Below are 19,550 nucleotides of genomic sequence, written 5' to 3'. Positions count from 1 at the left end.
ACGAGGCCACGATATCACCTCTTCCCGAAGGTATCATCTCTCCCCGACGGTATCGTTTCTTCCCGACGGATTTCTTTAGAGGGTTCCAGGGCGTCAAAAGCATCGTCCATAAGAATATTTGCGGTGGAATGTTCCGTATGAAGTGCTGAGCTAGCCCTATATAGTAGGGTTTCATTGGGAGGTAATCATACGAAAGGTTTAGTTACCAGCAGCCGTCCGGAAGTGATCAATCAACAGCGGGCCTCTCACGGTATTAGCTAATTGTCAGAAGTGTTTAGCGGCGCGCGCTATAAGGTGAGTTTGTGTATCATGGGAATTCGTAGTTGGAAGCCGTGGGACATGGTGACGGATCGATTTGGGTTAGCATTCTAAGGCAGCCACGTATTGAGGGGAGTAAGCTCTTGTTGAGATTGTTTCCCTAACCCTATTTCTTTTAATATTTAAAAGCACAAGAGACAAAACAGAAAGCAGTTAATGGACCCCAGTAGAGGAAAAAGTTGGAAAAAACAGTTGCAGCAGCAGCTACCTGCTACAGTGCCGTCACCCTCTGCCAACAAGAAAGCTATTCGGATTTTGCCTTTAGGTATCAAAGTAAGGGGCAACATGGGAGACAACAGAAAGAGTAAGGCTCATAAAATTAGTTCGAAAGTGCAGATACAGATGGCGGCAAAAGACGAGGTAACATTTGAGACAGTCACTTTCAAGGGCTTGAATGGGGCTGATTGTAGGAAGTGGTGGTTCGAGACGCCCCACGACGATGCCATCAAGAAGCAGTTGAGACATGCATAGGTGCATTGGGCTATCCGGATGCCCATCTTTTGTATTAAGAATTTTGAGGTAGTGCTCAGAAGCATGATCCACGCGTATGACAAGCATCAGCGGTAGTCAGTGTTCAATTTGAACACCACCAGATTGTGGTTTCATTTGCCTCAAAACTGTTTACGAGAGTTTTTGGCATTCCAGGGTCTCAAGGAAAGAAAATTGACAAGAATCAGAAACCTAGTGCCAACTTCAAAGAGATGCTCTTGAAGTTAATGTGTCGCAGCGATCTCACGCAAAGGGAACACGATAACTTGAAGCATGCAAGCAAGGGCAGAGGGATGAAGAAGACTTCTCTACGCGAAGGGGAGTGGAAATGCTTGTTGGATGTATTGAAGAGTCGTCTCATAGGGGCAAGTAGGGCATCCGACATCGCCATTGCCCAGGTTGTCCTCATGAATGGACTAAGGAATCGGGTGGTGTATGACTGGGCATCCCCCTTGGCGAACCGGATGGACGAGTTTATGAGATTGCAACAACGCACATTTTACATGCCCCACCATGCCATAGGATTATTTCTCGATGTGGTGCATCCGACATCGCCATTGCCCAGGTTGTCCTCATGAATGGACTAAGGAATGGGGTGGTGTATGACTGGGCATCCCCCTTGGTGGACCGGATGGACGAGTTTATGAGACTGCAACATCACACATTTTACATGCCCCATTTTGGAACTTGCAATTGGCAACAAAATCTTTGTTTCTCTGTTTAAATGCAACTTTGAAATCTATTTGAAATTCTGAATCCACTTCCAATTTGACTAGGATGCAATCTTTCATTTCCAATGACAAATTACCCTTAGGGTTTTCATCCTAGGGTTTTGAGTTGAACAGACAGTCCAAACTTCACAAATGAAAAATATGAAAATGCCTTAAGATGTGTAAATGAGCTCCTCCATCTTTTTTTATAACCTTCAACAAAACTTTTCAGAAGTTTTGTTTTAAATTCATCTTTTATTATAATTATAATCTTTTAGGCCCACATAAAGTGACTTCATTTTATTTTTTCTTTTAGAATCTGACTTTAAGTCATTTTATAAAAATTAATTACATACATGTTGGCCGCAACATTAATTTAAGGCAACTTAATTTAATTATTCCCTTTCCAATTCTCCGAATTAACCCGCGGGAATAAAATAGGCTAATAGAACTTCCTTGAACATCTAGATTGAACAAGAGGACATTATAGGTAGGCCTTACATAATCAACACAAACCCTCATCATTTTATATCTTTTTTATCACCCACAAATGAAGAATGTTACCATATAAGTTTGTTGGCAATTTCTTTATTCTTGTAACCCTTTCTTTGTGGTTGTTTTCTTAATTTCTGTTGTAAACTGAGAGTATCGTATTAATTTTATCTCCAACTCAGAGTATTTATCTGTGACCAACTTAGTTTGAAACTTTGACGACTGCATCACATGAAGAAAATGGCGGCAGAGATTCTTGGAATATGAGGAGGATGGGCCCTTCCCTGTTTCATAACAGCATAGGAATTTGTTTGTTCTCTTTGTGAATCAGGGTGAGAAACAGCCTTCGCCTTTCTATTGTCAGTTTTTATAGGGCACTCCTGTGAAGGAGCAGGAGTTGAGAAAGCAGGGTGAGGGGGATTATCCTTGATCTTAGGTTGCTTAGCTCTGGACATGCTTGAAAAAGGTTTCCTTTTTGTCATTGTAACTTTATATATATAATAAGCACATTCTCACAATCTATTGGCTGCTTTTGAGACTGTTCCAACTAGTATAATCTTGTTTTTTTCTTTTCAAGGTCAACATTAACACAAGTTCTAGCATGTTTAAGAAAAGCTTGCTGCAAATTAATATTAGAAGCTGCAATATATTGCACAGTGCATTTCTTGTGGCCCTGTTCTACAATCAGTTGATTCTCCACAAAGTTAAGTTAGAATATCATTGATTCTTGTACAAATGAGATCTACATTGGGTAAGTTATTCTGTTGAATTGAAAGCTGGAACTTTAGATTGAAAACTTGCTGAGTACTTATGCAACTTGCAATTGCTCACCGGAACATCTTATTGCTGAGAAAATCGCTCATTTGCTTGCCTACACCAAGTTTTTCTGAGTTAATGAAATTGAGTATTTTTTTTATGTGCTAAATTTTGTCACATTTTTTCTCAGTCACCAAGTGTCAGTCAAAATTGGGTCTGCTGAGTTTTGTTTTGCTAGGTCACAAATTTCAAAAATTTGCCTGGAGCACAATGCCCATTTAAGAGAGTAGCTCATCTGGATTGATTAATGAATCAATGTCCTTCCCGAGTTTACCTTGGTTGCAAAAAAGTCAGTAAAATAAATTCATGTCATCATCACGACTTCAGTTGGATTTGACATCTCTCAATTCAAGAATCCAGTTTGAAGTTTTTGGACATGGCCATGATTTGATAAGCCTAAAACTTATTCCTTGACTCTCACAAAAGTTTTGTTCAACTTCAAGTTTCTTGAGTTGTATTCTAATTCATGGCACTTTTTTCAATTTGTGGTTGCAGCCATTAGAAAGTCTGATTCAGAGAACAGGTTCCATCACTGTATGTATACATACTGTTTTAGAACTCATAAAAATATCTTATTGTTATGGCTGGAACTGTCAGCAGCAAGAGTCACCTTGCGTGATTGGGTTTGACTTACTAAAAAGACCGTAACCCATACTTATACTAGCACCATCAAACAAAACCAAGTTTGCAAGAAAGGAGGAAACAGCTTGAAAGAATATTAGGAAGATATGGAAATGATATCTTTTTTTCTGGCTTTTGTTCATTTCTATTAAAATCCATAAATGAAAGATGTTTCAGCCAATTAGAGTATATGTAATGCAAATCATCATGACTTTATCATAGAAAATATGGGAGATAGTAAGCCACTTAGCTATGTTGGTTTTGTTTACATATAATCAAGTTGACCTTGAATAGATTCTTGTCTTCCATTTCCATAACAGAAATAAATTGTGCAATAGATTAGGAATCAGATGAATATATTTTTTCAAATTCTATAAAAATGGATAACATATAATATCATAAATTGCATGTTGGGTGGAAAAATATACAAATCATGGCTGATAGATACCTAAACTGCACTATATTTTGCAGCCTATTGCACCTGTACCTAGAAAAGTTTGATATTTCTAATTTTTAGATGAAGGTCTTATTCTACCAAAGTCAATATCAATTTAACTAGGAGATAATAAGGATTGTTCTCTTTTATTTATTTCTGGTATATATAAGGGTCTTCCTTCTCCTATTGGATGGTTAATCCTCGCAAAATGTAAAGAAAGTATATCAGAGATATGGCAACAAATGTTAGTTAAGAGGGAAAATGGTTGTACTCTGTCAGCATGCATACTTTCTGTTTAAAACATTTTTTTCAATATTTTAATAGTGATAGCATGTAAGACAGTAAGCTACATCTGAATTGGAAGTATATACAAGTCATTCCTGATAAATACTTACACTTTGACATATTTTGCAGTCTATTGCACTTGATTTGTGCCTTGAACCTTTTGATAATTCAGAAACTTGTTGTGAGAATATATTTATGTGGAATGAAGGTATCCTTCTACCTAAGTCAATGTCAAAAATTGACCGCCTAGCCAAAGGTACTGTTGACTATAGAATCAACAACATGCAAAAGTTGGATAATCAAGTACAAGGACCTCTTGCTTTCAGGTATTTTACTCATATAAAAGGAAATAATTTAATATAAGGTTGTTTTTATATAACATTTATAGTATTTGTTATAGTGGTCAAACAGAAATGGGATTTGATGTATCAACTTGAGGAAGGGTGGAGGACAAGGAAATTGTTGGTTCTTTAAAAAAACTCTTTGAGGTTTTGATTGCTTCTGTAGAAAGCAAAGTGATTTTCAGAACATGTGAAATCAGTCATTCTTTTGAATTTCCAGTGCACATTTCAAATTTTATTTGGTTAAAGTAGATTGCTCTTTTTTCAAATGGGAACCAAATTAAAAGACATTGAATTCTCAAGTCCATTAATAAATCTAAACAATAAAAAAGTGGACTATCTAAGGTCTCACTGGGTTGTTCATTTGCTTAGGACTGCCGATAACCTATGTAAAATCTTGGAGCATGCTCTTGTTAACTGGATAAACTATTATAAATATAAATATAACACCCAATTGTTGCTTTTATAAAAACAATTTTCTTACCCATTGGATACAAATACTGGGATGCCACCTGCTCCTTTACAATCTTTCTTTTTTGTTTCCATCAAAGCGCTTACTTACTCGATTTTTATCATCATCATCAGAATTGAATGAAATCACTATCTTGTTCATATCTCTTCTTGGTATGAACTTTACCATGGGAAAATCCATGTTCCGAATCTTGAGATTGAATACTTGATCACATTTGTGGCAAACCATAAAATGGGGACCCAATTTGATGCAGTTCCTGCCTTGTGAGAATCAAGTGCAGGGTCCCATGATCAACAAAAAACTCCACAGAATAGCAACACAAGAACATAATCATACAGAATCTTTTAGGGAACCAAAGAACAATATACTGGATATAAATAGAGAAGACTGAATGAAAATGAAAATGGTTGGATGGGTAAAGGGCATAGACCCCTATTTATATACCTATTGCTAATATATGATGTGGGGAGAGTTAATACTCTATGGGCTACATGGAAAACAAGTATCCCTCAATCTGTTCAATAAGATGGGTTTTTTAACCATTAACATGTCTTGGATGCTATTAAAAAAATGCCAAATTCAGAAATGGACATTTGCAGCTATAGTGCCATGCTTCTTCTGTTATTTAAATTTCTTAAAGGCTAAATGAAGGAATTTACCCAATTTCCTTACCTGCCATGAGTTGGGGATTGCAAATAGACTTCCGGCATAAAAAATAATGGACAAATAGACTTGTTAAGACTGGTGGTCAGAAATAATAGATTCTATACCAATTTAATATAATACCACATTCACAATGGTTGTAACAGGGAGCCTTCTTTTTCCCCCTGAAATTTGATTGTAGCAGAGTCAAGATTGAGATGCAAACATGCCAACCGGAAAGGAATTGGAACTTTTCACATAGAAAAAAGGCAAGATAATTCACAGATAATAGAGAGGAAAACTGTAACAACCAACCCCATTTTTTTTCAAATTCGCCCAACAAAATCAACACATAATCAAGGCAATAAACATGCAAAGAAGGTTTTTGCTATCACAATTTCTGATATGTTTGGCAATATGTTAATTCTTCTGTTAAAGGTTTGCTATGATGTTTTGCATTGTTGCTGCCCTAATCACCCTCCAAAAATGATGGTGCAGCTCCTCAACAAGGGCAATCGACAAATAAAACAATTCAAAATAGAAAGGAGCCCTTGAAAAGAGTTGGTGCAACAGCAAAGCGTTTCCAAAATCCTCAGATCATCAAAAGGAAACTTGGCGACCTCTCCCAAGTGATGGTGGTCAAGATCTAGCAAGCCTTACTGATGAAAAAACTCTTGAAACTCTGAATTATGCAATAAAAGCCTTGAAATCTAAAAATGATCCAATTAGCACACATGCATCTCTGGAATGGAATTGCCAATGTTGGAGGTGAGGGTTTTTCGTCCTCCAAGATCCTTGAATCAGCCAAGAGTTTCTGTCCTTGTAAGCCAAGTTGAAAACAAGGCTTAAATTTTGAAAATTGGATAGCAAGATGTTGTCAAAAACTTGATGATGCAACTGAATCTAGGCACCCTCCTTTTGTAGCGCCTTAATTGGGTCCTTGGGATCATTTTCCTTAAGTATTAATAAATATTTTAAATTTTACTTTATATTAAGTATTCAAAAATACTTTCTATTTTGTTAGTGTTGGAAATATTTTTTATTTTAATAGTAATATGATTTAAGTTGCCTCTTAAATTTAAAATTGCTGGGCCCAACTCAAGATAATATTGAAAATTATTTCCCTTGCTTTTCCTTTTAGCCTAAGGAAAATGGGAATAGGCTAAAGGTCTTCTCCTTGGCAGTATTTCTGAAAGAGGGCATTATAGTAATCCAATCACGTCTCATATCTCTCATTGATTCCATGGATTGCTTTTTCTTGTATTATTTATCTTGGGATGTATCTTCAATTTGCTTTTCAAGGATTTAAATTCTTGCTAGAGAGCATCTTTCAGCTCTTGCCTTATCTTGCATTAAATTGCATCCACAGACATAAACCAATTGATTGCACTCCCTTTCAAAGTAGTAGGGAATACCAGTAATTTAAACTTTCACAAGTATCTTGATTTGCCACCCATGTCAGTTCACAAATATATCATTGGCAAGCTGGATCAACATTACTCTGGATGAAATATCCAAACTTCCTTTCCATATTGTGGAAGAGGACTGTTTGGCCTTCCTAAGTACCATTCCCTTTTTATTCATGTTCTCTACAATCTTTTAAATGATGCTCCTTTTTATCATGCATGTAGTACGAAAGAGAATACATATCTACTGCATCCTTAAAGTTAGTTCAAACCCTCTTCACTTGAACTGGTTACGGCTATATATGCTGCTTCACTATGGCTCGAATATCTATTTCTGTTTACCACCATTGTGGATAACTTCCTCCTACTTCTAGGTTCTTAAAGTTCAGACTGTTGTTCCATATCTGTGTGCTTATTTATTGTAGTTTATCTACATACTTATTATGGTCGCTTCCTAGGTTTCTTGGTTTCTTTTTCTGTCTTCAATGCAGATTGGATATTGCACATGGAAAACTACAATATAAATGCGCTATAATCTGAGTATATAATCCTGCATGCAAGTAGCTTACAGTAAATGCAGCTAAACTACATTTAGCTCTATGGGAGGGCCCATGTATGTTAAGAACATAGGGTAAAATGGAAACTCTACAAGAACTTAAATATGTATGGAGTGTATGTAAGTATCAAAGGGAGCCACAATGTGTAAAGACTTTGCAAAGTGTTATCTTCCTTCATAAATACTTCTGTTAAACACAAATGTATACAATGTACATGCTTTATTGCTAAAAACTAGTACACTGACGGTACATTCTCACCATAACTTTCATACTAATCTTTGATAAATATTATCATAAAAAAATGTGACTTGAGCTAATGGATATGATAACCTTAGTAAAAAATTATGAAAAATATATAATAATCATTAGTTTATCTTATTAACATGTTTAATGCATGTAGGGAATGTTTCAAGGTTGGGAGAGGATCAGTTTACAGTCTAGAAGCCAATACAAAGATGGAAATTGTTTTTGAAGTGGTGCTTGTTTTGGAAATTGCTAAAGATACAAACAAATCTTGCTCAACGGAATCAACCATAAAGGCAAAGGTAGTTAATTTATTCCAAAAAAATGTACCATATCAAGATGGTTTCTTGCTTATACTACTTGTGGACTGTCATGGTTCTTGTTTTTGAATGCATATGAGCTAGTGGCCTGACTAAATTAAATTCTTATATCATATATGTGATATGGAATAGCGAACACTCTAAATGCCTAAAACATTATGGTTCACATATACATAATGCATCAAACAAGTTACCACTGTGAGAACAAAAATAATCTTTTAGAAGGTTGCACTAAGAATGCAAGTTTCTTGCACATTATTCAAATCGTGATCTTCTGTTTAGTCATGATGGTTACATTAGAATTCCTTTTTGGTCTTTTTTCATTTCAAGTACATTCTTTTCATTTAACTAGTGATGCATTAATGATGGTTTTAGAGCTCTTCAAAGGACAGTATGGTCACATTCTTCATATGGTGAGCCTGATAAGGTCAACCATCTGATAGTAAAGCTTTACTTCACTCATAATCTATTATGTATGGTAAGTTGTAACCCTTGAACTTGGATTTTCAATGCTAATTGGGTCATTCCTAAGGGGTCTGACCTCATTGTTGGTTAGCCATAAGACAATCATGCTCTTCAAATCCATTAACTCACTCATTAATTTCTTTATAAATGTACTATGTTTAGGTGAACATTCTAGGAAATGCAATTAATGCTGTCTATGGTAAACATCTCCACAGGTTGGCTAGTCATACCCTTTATAGATTGTGTTGGCTGGCCCTACACATCAGATTTTAGTCGTCTTATTGCATTGTCAAGATGAGACTGGTGTGCATTCATCCTATTGTGTATTAGTCAAGCATAAATTTGAAAAATCCCTTGAATATCTAACTTTCTTCCTTAATCTCCAGCTTTCTTCATTTATTCATTGATATGCAACAGCCTAATGTTATCGATTAGTCTTATACCAAAAGATGTGTGTGTCAAGGTCTTGCATTGTCTTGAAAAGAGTAAACTCAAGACAAGATCATCCGATCTACAAAATTTGCCATAACATTTTTACTTGAATGGTGCAACTTTAATTTCAATACATGCTGCAATTTGCATAGAATTATCATCTAGATTTTTTAAACAGATAACATCATTGCTAAGGACATGGGGTACTTAAATACCATTCTAACAATTTTGAGCACTTAAATAAAATGGAATTTCACTTCAATTCTCTACAAGCCCATACAAATACAACGTTTTGTTCATTAAATTGTTTAGAACATACTTATTATTCTCAAGCGAGGCTCAACAATTGGAAATTTGTATCACAATATTTGATCATTTTCATTTACATTGGCTTTGGAGTGATTTGTTGATGTACTGGTATAATTTCTACCATATTATATGTCATTTTATAAATTATTTGTATATAATTGTGAAGTATATTTACATGTTTAAATAGAGGTTTTGTTCTATGTACTTAACAAAAGTGTGATCACACCTAGTTTGCAATTATCTAAGGTGCAACAAAAAGTGATTTTATATTATAATAAAGCTATGTGCTTTGATATGATTGTAATGGATTATGTAATCACATCGTTATTTTATCAGATTGACATAGCTAGGTGCTGCTAAGCTATTCAGCAGTCACATGGAGTGGGTTGTGATTTTGTCTTAATTCCCTTTTCGGATTTCAGTCCTTATTGTTGAATGTTGTATAAATGTATTATATCGACTAGAGCATCAATGGGACTCACCACGTGTTTACCACACACTCCTAGAAATCACCTACCATTTTATGTATATTTAGATTTGATATTGGAAACTGAAAATTTCACTACATATATTTCTAAGGTGCATTTTATTAATATGTGTTGTGCTTGAATGTTTATCTGTGTGTGCCTTGTTCCTCATTTGGTATCAATCCTCCCAACTACTAGACATAAAAATCACGGTTAGTTTGTTGTACTTGCTAATGTTGGTGGTTTATATGACTTCCAAGCATAAAAGGAAGTCTTTGATACTGGGATTGAGCTGAGTACAAGATTGCAAGCAGTTCAAATGTTTGGTGTAATTGTGTACACTACTTTATTAGATATGCACAGATAAGCTTTTCTACAAAAGGTATGAGCAATTATTTATAAAAAGAAATGTCACACAATCTGCTAACATTGCACAATCTGATATAAACAAGAATACCTTCACTATTCTTATATTAATATGGATGTTGTATGAAATACTTGGGCTTGACTTACAGATTAATATTGCTAAGTATTTTGGTCCAATCAGGACATATAAGAAAGAAGATGGTAGGGTGATGTTTAATTGCAGAGGTCCGTGACCTTAGTATAATCAGAGAAGTTAAAACTCAAAGAAATAAAAAAATATGTTTTTAATTAATGAGTGCATTGATCATAAGAAACATGATTGATTTAAATGTTTATATTGGGTGTTTCTTAGTATCACTAACTCCTAATAGCTAACATAAAATTAGGTGACATGACCTCACCTGAAATATGATTGAGTTAAATGTTTATATTGGGTGCTTCTTAGCATCACTAACTCCTAATAGCTAACATAACATTAGGTGACGTAATCTCACTTGTTCATATTTCATGTTATATTTCTTAAATTCCTTGTAACATAAATATATATGTGGCGCCTCTTCCAAATTATCCAAAATTCACTCAAAGCACTTCTACTATTATTTAATTAGTCTTTATTTTTTTGTCATGCATAACATTTTTAGCATCATTGCAATAAGAAATGAATTAACAAAGGAAAGAAAAGCTGAAACTGAAAAAGGTTTTAAATTTTATGATTGAAAATCAAAGAATTTACTCCAAGCACAAAGTTAAATGCTTGAAGTTATCAAAAAAATACAAAATAATATTAAAAATGGGATAGAGAAAAATGAAAACTTTCCCTAGTGCTCAAGAATGGACTTGGTTTAAGGTGGGGTAAAGAAGGATGGAAGTGCTAGGGAGGTGAACAACCACATTTTATTCTTTGCTTTCTCCTTCCTTCCCCTTTATTGTAGCTTTCTTGGTGTCCATGAATGTGGTTTTGAGATTTTTGTTTTTGTATTTGATTGGTTTTGCTAGGTGGGTGGTGCTTTCTTGATGGGGTTATTTTGAATCTTTATTTTTTATTTTCTTTTGCCTAGTTTAATTGAGTTAGGGTATTGTAATATCCCCAACAATTTTTATTTTTTTTAAACAGATTTACAAGCACACCAACACCCGTTAGGGTTAGAATAATGAAATCTAAATCAGTTGAAAGGAACCCTACACCTTTTGATCCCCAAGAGCCCAAGCTGGGAGGGTGAGCGCATACGGTGGCAAGGGATCGTTAGATGCAAACTTCTGAAAAATGCTTATTACAATAATGGGCGGCAAGCCAACCCCTTCCACTTTCCAGTGGGTAAAACAAGGAAACTTGGCGGTAAACCAGCCAAGTAAACAAAAACACACTCAAGAACAAATCACTCTACCGCGATATTTCAGCGGGAGGACTTATTACTAAACAAACTCAATTCAACCGCTTATGCAGTGGGAGGACAATACAAAGAAATTACAAATCAACTCTACCACTTATGCAGCGGGAGGACATGAATGAAAATTACAATCACTCTACCGCTTGTGCAGTGGGAAGGACAATATTACAGAGACAAATGTAGGCGGCAAGCCAGTCTCTTCCACTTTTCAGCGGGGGGTTGCTTACAATCCAGAAATGGTTGTTAGTACTACTATCCAACCTTACAATAAAGAGATACAATGCATAGAAAAGAGAGATTATACTGTACAATACCGATGAATTCCTCCAAGCTTAACGCAATTAGCGAACTCAAACACACCCATAAAGAAATAACACACCATGAATCACTAAATTGAAAATACAAACTGCTGTTCGCATAACACGCAAAAAACGACCACTACCAAATTCATTATTATGCTCATAACTCACCCAACACTTCACGGAATGACACAAAAATAGAAGCAAATGAAAGCTAAGACTGGGGCGATGCAACCAGAATCTCAAACCTGCATTGCAAACACCACCAGAGACTTGCACGCAACCCAAGGAAGCTCTAGGAAAAGTACAACCAACAAGGAAATACGATTTGCTGCCAAAAATCAGAATGCACACCAAAAGAAAAGCCAAAGTAGAACAATGATCGCCCTCCAAATATGTTTCCAATAGGCTAATACCCAGAATGATCGATTGCACAGGCAGGGAGATATGAACCAATCTTCGCTTCAGCCACACCAAAACCAGCAACATAGGAAAACCACACCTCACACTGAAAACTGAAAATGCACACTGAAAACTTCATCAATATTCCACCACTCAGCTAGGTACTATGTCTCAATTACGAAACTGACAAAAATAAGGGAGCCACAACTCCGAAGCTCAAGTTCACTCACCATTCCGACAGCATAACGATATGATTTCTTCAAGATACCCAAATGAGGCGCCCCCACCTTGTATATATAGATTTTTGAATCTCAAATTCACATGAAATGGCGCCCAAATTTCCTTTCATTCATTTGCATTTCATTTCATATCCCCCTCCAAGTATGGTGCCCACTTTCCAAACTCCCTAGTTGCACTTTTCCCAAGGAAATCACCATGTTCTGACATTAACATTACAAAGCATAAACACATTCATTTTTGACACCATCAACTAAGGGAAATAAAAATGTGACTTAGGATGAATAATATAATATTTTCCTTCCTAAGTCATTCCTCCAAAATATAATCAGTGAAATAATTAAATATTAAACTTTAGAATAAAGTAATAATATTTAATTAATCAATTATAAATCGCCCATTGATCACTGCGAAATCAACCATATGAATTGGAGCACAAGAAATACTAATTCTGGACTGGATTGGAACTCTACTCAAGACTGCCACAAATAGCTCTGCCTGAACTGATACTTACTAAAAATAGTAAGTCATGAAAACATCTCCGAAAGACATGCTCGTCCAACCTTGTGAGAGAGCTCAGAAAACCCAAAAAAACCTCAAAATCCAGTCAACTGCCACCAACTTACTAAGAATAGTAAGTTCAGAAATCACTCCGGAATAAAATGCATACTATACCACCGTGAAGCTCTCGAAAAACCAAGAAGGAATCCTCAATTATTTCTGCCAAACTTCAACCATAACATCCTTGAAAACTGCGAAGAATCCTCCTAGAAAATAGGAAACTCTAATTCCTCATTCTTGTTAGCCTACGGGTTTCCAAAATAGGCTAATGGACCACTGATTACCTCCTATTGAGAAGGAGACATTACAGTACTCCCTCCCCAAGATTGCTTGCCTTCAAGCAATGGCAAGCCTGGATGCTGCAGAATCTCCTCATTCTCCCAAGTGGCATCGTCAATCGGTAAGTTTTTCCATTTGATCATGTACTCCTTGATCACCTTTTTTCTCAAAGAACGCTCCCTGAAGTGAATGATAGCTTCAGGAATCAAAACCAACTCTTCCTCATCAAGTGGAGGCAACTCTGCTGAAGCTACAACATTATGTCCAAGAGCCTTCTTAAGGCGAGGCACATGAAATACATTATGAATCTTGCTGCTCGTCGGAAGTTCCAACTCATATGCCACTTCCCCAACTCTCCTGTTGACTCTGAAAGGCCCATAGAAATGTGGCTTCAATTTCTCAACTCCACTCTTTTTGAGAGTAGATTGCCTGTAAGGTTGGAGCCTCAAGTAAACCATGTCGTCCACCTCAAAGGTGCGCTCAATCTGCTGCTGATCAGCATACAACTTCTGCTATTTTGTGCATGTTGGAGATTGTCCCTCAAAGACCTCAAAATATCTTGACTCTGTTGCATCATATCCTTCGCCTGAGGGTTTTGCTATCACCAAATATCAAATCAGCGAAGCTAGGAGCCTCATAACCATATAGTGCCATGAATGGTGACATTCTGATGGACATGTGATAGGAGTTGTAACAATACTCCCCTAGGTGCAGCCATCTCACCCATGCGTTTTGCTGCTCGGAGACATAGTTTCTGAGATACTCTTCCAACCACTTATTCACAATCTCGGTTTGCCCATCAGTCTGTGGGTGATAACTTGTGCTTGGAGTGAGCACAATACCACATAATTTGAAAATCTCTTGCCCAAAGGTACTTAGGAACTCGTTGTCCCTATCACTAACAATGTTCTTCGACAATCCATGCAATTTGAACATCTCTCGAAAGAACACATCAGCAACTTGAGCTGCTGTAAATGAGTTGGTAATGGCAAAAAAGTGAGCAAACTTGGTCAATCTGTCCACCAGAACATATATACAATCCTTCCCCATGGCCCGTGGCAACCTTGTGATGAAATCCATGGATATACTTTCCCATTTTTGATTGTGAATGGGCAAAGGTTGTAACAAACCAGCTGGTAAAGTATTCTCATCATTGTTCTTTTGGCATGTATGACACCCCTTGATGTAGCTCAAGACATCATTTTTCAATCCTTTCCAAGAAAATCTTTCTCGGATCTGCCTATATGTCTTGAAATAACCTTGATGACCAGCAAGAGGAATGTCATGGAAGGTCTGCAAAATCTTCACCTTGAGCTGATTCAGGCACAATGAAGATCCTTCCCTTGTATAAAATCAACTCACCAACCAATTTGTACTTTTCATCATGAAAAGTACCCTTAATGATGCTGGTTGCAAACTAATTTTTGTCATAATCAGCAAGCAAAAAGTCCCTCCAATCTGCTGTAAGCTCACATGAAGAGATCAAGTGGGGTCTTCGAGAGAAAGCATCGACCACAATGTCATTCCTTCCCTTGACATACTCAATGTCAAAGTCGTAAGCCTGTAGCTTACTCACCCATTTTTGCTGTCTCATTCAAGTCCCTTTGGTGCATAAAGTGCTTAAGACTGTTATGATCAGTCTTAACAACAAACTTACTCCCCACAAGATACTGCCTAAACTTCGCAAGAGCATGCATTATAGCAAGCATTTCTTTGTCATATATGGAATATAACCTTTAAGCTCCTCTCAACTTCTTACTTTCAAAGGCAATAGGATGCTTGCCTTGCATGAGAACCGCACCAACACCTTCTCCTGATGCATCACATTGTAGCTCGAAGGGCTTGGTGAAATTTGGTAAAGCCAAGACAGGGCAGGAGCTCATAATCTCCTTAAACTGATCAAACATCACTTGTACCTTTTTTGACCATTCAAAGGCTCCTTTCCTAGTGAGATCCGTGAGGGGGGCAGCCAACTGAGAGTAACCCTTAACAAACCTCGGGTAGAAACCACATAGACCCAAAAATCCCTTGAAATGTGTTATGTTTTTCAGGTGGAGGCCAATTAACGATAGCCCTTATCTTTTTAGGATCAAGCTTCACACCCTCTGCACTAATAATGTGACCAAGATAGAGCAGTTCTTTCATCCCAAATTCACATTTGGAATCCTTAGCAAACAGGGATTCGGACTCTAGTATACTGAGCACTTCATCCAAGTGCTGCAAGTCCTTCTCCCAAGACTTGCTGAAGATGAGGATGTCATAAAAAAATATGAGCACAAACTTCCTTAATTGCTTATGGAATATCTTATTCATGCAAGATTGGAATGTGGCAGGAGCGCTAGTCAAGCCAAAGGGCATGACTAGAAATTCAAAATGCCCAAAGTGGCATCGAAAAGAAGTCTTCTCAACATCTGATGCCCTCATTCTGATTTGATGGTAGCCTGATTTGAGGTCAATCTTTGAGAAAAACATGGCACCATGTAGCTCATCAATCCTCGGAATGGGGTACCGATTTTTGATGGTTTTCTGAATGAGTGCCCGGTAATCCATGCACATGTGCATGGTCCCATCCTTCTTCTTAACCAAAACTACAACTGAAGCAAAAGGTCTCCTGCTTGGCCTAATACATCCAAGAAGCTCCTTAATGGATTTCTCAATCTCATCCTTTTGCTTCTTTGGGTACTGATAAGGAGTTGTCATAATAGGCTTAGTTCCTTCTTCTAACTCAATGACGTGTTCAGTACCTCGCTTGAGAGGTCTACCAGGAGGTGGATTCTCAAACACCTTACTCCTTTTTGTAATCAAAGCTTGAATGTCATCGGGATAACTTCTTTTCTCTTCAAGTGAATTAGATGGCATGATCATACAATCAGAAGGTCTACCAAGAGGTGGATTCGCAAAAACCTTACTATTTTTTGTGATTAATGCCTGAATGTCTGCACAATAGCTTCCCTTGTCTTCAAGTGGACTTGATGGCATTATCAAACACTCTGCTGCCCATTCCACTTGATCATGGCAGATCAGCCACTTCATCCTATTCAGTGATACAATTCTAAGACCACAATTAGACATTCTTCGCAACACTACCCTCTTCCCACCGGACATGAATTTCAATTTGATGGTTTGCAGATTTAGAGTGATCTCACCAAGAGATCTCAGCCACTGAATGCCAAGGACTGCATCATCAACCCCTCTTATGCTCACCACAAAGAAGTCATCTCGAATCTCGTGATTTCCCAACTTCAAAGACATGTTGGAAGAATTATCCTATTGCATAAAATGGTGGAGCCATCAGCTACCATGACTTTGAATCCTTCAACTTCTTCAGTCACTAGCCCTCTCTTAGCAACAATTCTTTCATCAATGAAGTTATGAGTTGCTCCCGTATCGATAAGAGCTATGACACGGTGTTCTCCCAACACTCCCCTAACTCTAAAGGACTCATTCTTGTGAAGGATCGAGAGTTGAGAAACCACACCTCTATCATCTTGTTCACTTTCAGGCCCTTCAGGAGCCTCTTCATACTCGCTGTCCTCAATTTCAGTCTTCTGTTCGGAGATTTCAGAATCAGATCCATCAGCTAAATAGGTCTCCATTTGATGTAAATTACCCTTCCCATGACACTTATGTCCCAGGGCCCAAGGTTCTTTGCAAGAATAGCACAAATTCTTCCTCCGGAGCTCTTGGTGGAGCTCGTCATCCATCCAGGAAGGAAACTTTTTATGTTGATGGGAAAATTTCTTCTTGTCCTTCTAAAATGAAGAAGGCTTGGACTGAAATTTGGACTTAGGGGCAGCCAACTTGTTGGTTGAAAATTTTGTACACTTGGGGAGATATAAAAAATTGTGGTTTCAACCACAGTGTGTGAGTAAAACTCTCCTAATTAAGGGAAGGCTCCCCCTATCTAACTACAACTTTGAAAATAAAATGGGATGGGACAACAATCTTTCTTCTTCTTTCAAGAAAGACAATATCCTTTTCTCTTCACAAAAAAGTGATAGCGATTTGATATAAAATAGCAGTAACAACTTTTGAAATGAAATGAGAGAAAGGAAATGAAGTTTCCTGAAAGCTCAAAGACTTCCGTCACTTCCTTCGGGACAGGACAACAATATCAAGCTCAAAGACTTGATTATGTGAAGTCCTATCTACCCTTTTCTATACTAATTCTATCAAGAACAAATTATAACAACTCAAAGACTGGAATATCTTATTCTTTTCTACTTAAAATAATGGGAAGTAGTATAAGCACAAAGACTCACATCTATTTCTCACAAAATCTACTCCTAAATTCTCCTAAGAACAAGTGAAAGCACAAAGACCTCAAGCTTCTCTCAACAAAATATTTAGTTTAATCTATATTAACTTCAACTACTTGTAGCACAAAGACTGCAAATCAAATGTGATTAAGCTCTTTAAGAAACACTTGCAAGAAAGATAATATAGAACACAAACTCAAGTATGTAGCACAAAGAGTCAAAGCTTGAGCAATTTCTTTCTATTCCTTTCAATTTTTGAATTTACACATGAAAGCTCAAAGACTCCTTTGCTGTAAAATTGGCAGAGTTTTTGCTTGCTTTCAAAAAGATATAGATTACAATAGACCCCTCAAGTATTTATAGAAGAGGAGCCTTGAGAAAAAGGTGGGAGGATCCTAACTAACTTGAGAGATTCTCTAAACCACCAAAACTTATTCAATAACTAACTAAGACTTCAATAACTAAATAAGACTTATTCCAACTATAGTCCTAATTGAACACAACTTGTAGTTGCTTTACATGTAATTACAAAAGTGCAAGTAATGAATTAACTTGCATTTTACAAAGTTACTTTTACATGTAACTTGTCAAAAGAAAAACTACAACTAAAGATTACAAATGCGGAAAAATACAACTAAGTGTTGAAAAACACTTAAGCTGTAGCACGTGAAGACATGAATCCTTCAAACTTCTGGATGATCATTTGTAGTTCATCGGGATCCGGTTCATGGGTGTTTTTGGCAACAACCATGGTCTTCACAATGGTATCATGGCATCGGAGGAGTCAGAGCTGTTTTTCTCCATGATGGATTGGATTTCATGCAAAAAGATTTGGTGTTTCATCAACATTTGAATTGAAGCGGTTGAGAATTGTTCGCTCCATTCATTATGAATCCTCATCTGTAAATCAGCAAGAACTTCTTCTTCTGGAATCAGCTCTCCATCCTGACTTATTATGTTGCAAGAGGCCTTTTTACAATGAGAGACAATATCTTGGAAAACTTCTCCCCGTAATCTCATTGCATCACCAATCTCCTCAATGAGGGATTTAAGAACAAGGGCCTTATTTTCCAGAAACTCTTCAAATTCTAAGTACATGACCCTGGAATAGATGGTGGCATGCTCGTGTAGAACACTCAACTGTTGTTGGGGCATGGTACGCCAGATTGCCAGACTATCTTCAACACTTTCCAGATTCTTTTTGAAAGTATCGGAAGTCTGATCCAGTTTCTCTTCAACGGTTTCCAACTTAGACATCATCTGAAAAATGTCTTTCATCACTTGTTTACATAGATCATGAAGCTGATCAACCCAGGAATCCAATGCTTGTACCTTCTGAGTAGCTCTTTCAACTCCACGAATTGATTCTTGGGAACCGGAAGAACTTGTGGGGTTACTCCCTTCAGCAGCACGTTTTGTAATTTTATGAACGACTGCCATAAGTTGTCAGTTTTCCTCTTCTAGCTTGTCTTTCTTTGCTAGAAGTTCATCACACCGCTGTACCAATGAAGCTACAGAAAACTGAGCATCATGTTTAATCACCTCATGCGTTTCCTTACCCAATTGTATCCTTGTAACTTTGTAATCAGCAACTGACATTTCTTCAAGTGGCTTATCTACAACAGGTTCAACAATTTCAGCTACCTTCATCTTGTTGCTGTCAACAGTTACTTTGGAGATAGTCTTGGCCTTTTTAGCAACCTTGGATCTAGACTGTTTAAGTTGCTGATAATCAAAGGCATCAGGTGAGATTTCTTGCTTCTTCCTTTTTGGAGTAAAATAACTAAGCCATGGAGGTAAAGCCATCAACTCTCCTTCAGTAGTAGCTGTAGGCAAAGGAGAAATAGTTTCTGTTTGAATAACCGTGGTCATCCTGGGAGGAATATTTGTTTGGATGGTGACCACGGTTTGCTCAGTTACCAATGGGCATGAAGATTG

The 19,550-nt window shown here is 37.0% G+C and overlaps 1 protein-coding gene across 1 annotated transcript in view; it reads left to right on the top strand.

Moving 5' to 3' along the window:
- The first annotated feature begins 474 nt into the window (after positions 1–474).
- LOC131066128 (type 2 DNA topoisomerase 6 subunit B-like) overlaps positions 475–19,550 on the top strand; it is a 55,430-nt gene continuing 36,354 nt past the window's right edge. The window contains exons 1-5 of the mRNA XM_059210307.1: positions 475–724; positions 964–1,205; positions 3,321–3,440; positions 4,297–4,493; positions 7,986–8,130. Coding sequence (XP_059066290.1) covers positions 475–724; positions 964–1,205; positions 3,321–3,440; positions 4,297–4,493; positions 7,986–8,130 — 954 coding nt within the window. The remainder of the gene's footprint in view (positions 725–963; positions 1,206–3,320; positions 3,441–4,296; positions 4,494–7,985; positions 8,131–19,550) is intronic.

This window comes from Cryptomeria japonica, chromosome 1 (genome assembly GCF_030272615.1).
Source record: "Cryptomeria japonica chromosome 1, Sugi_1.0, whole genome shotgun sequence".
Classification (NCBI taxonomy): Eukaryota; Viridiplantae; Streptophyta; class Pinopsida; order Cupressales; family Cupressaceae; genus Cryptomeria; species Cryptomeria japonica.
Note: the sequence above shows the minus strand (reverse complement) of the source record. Positions and strands in the feature narration are given on the sequence as shown.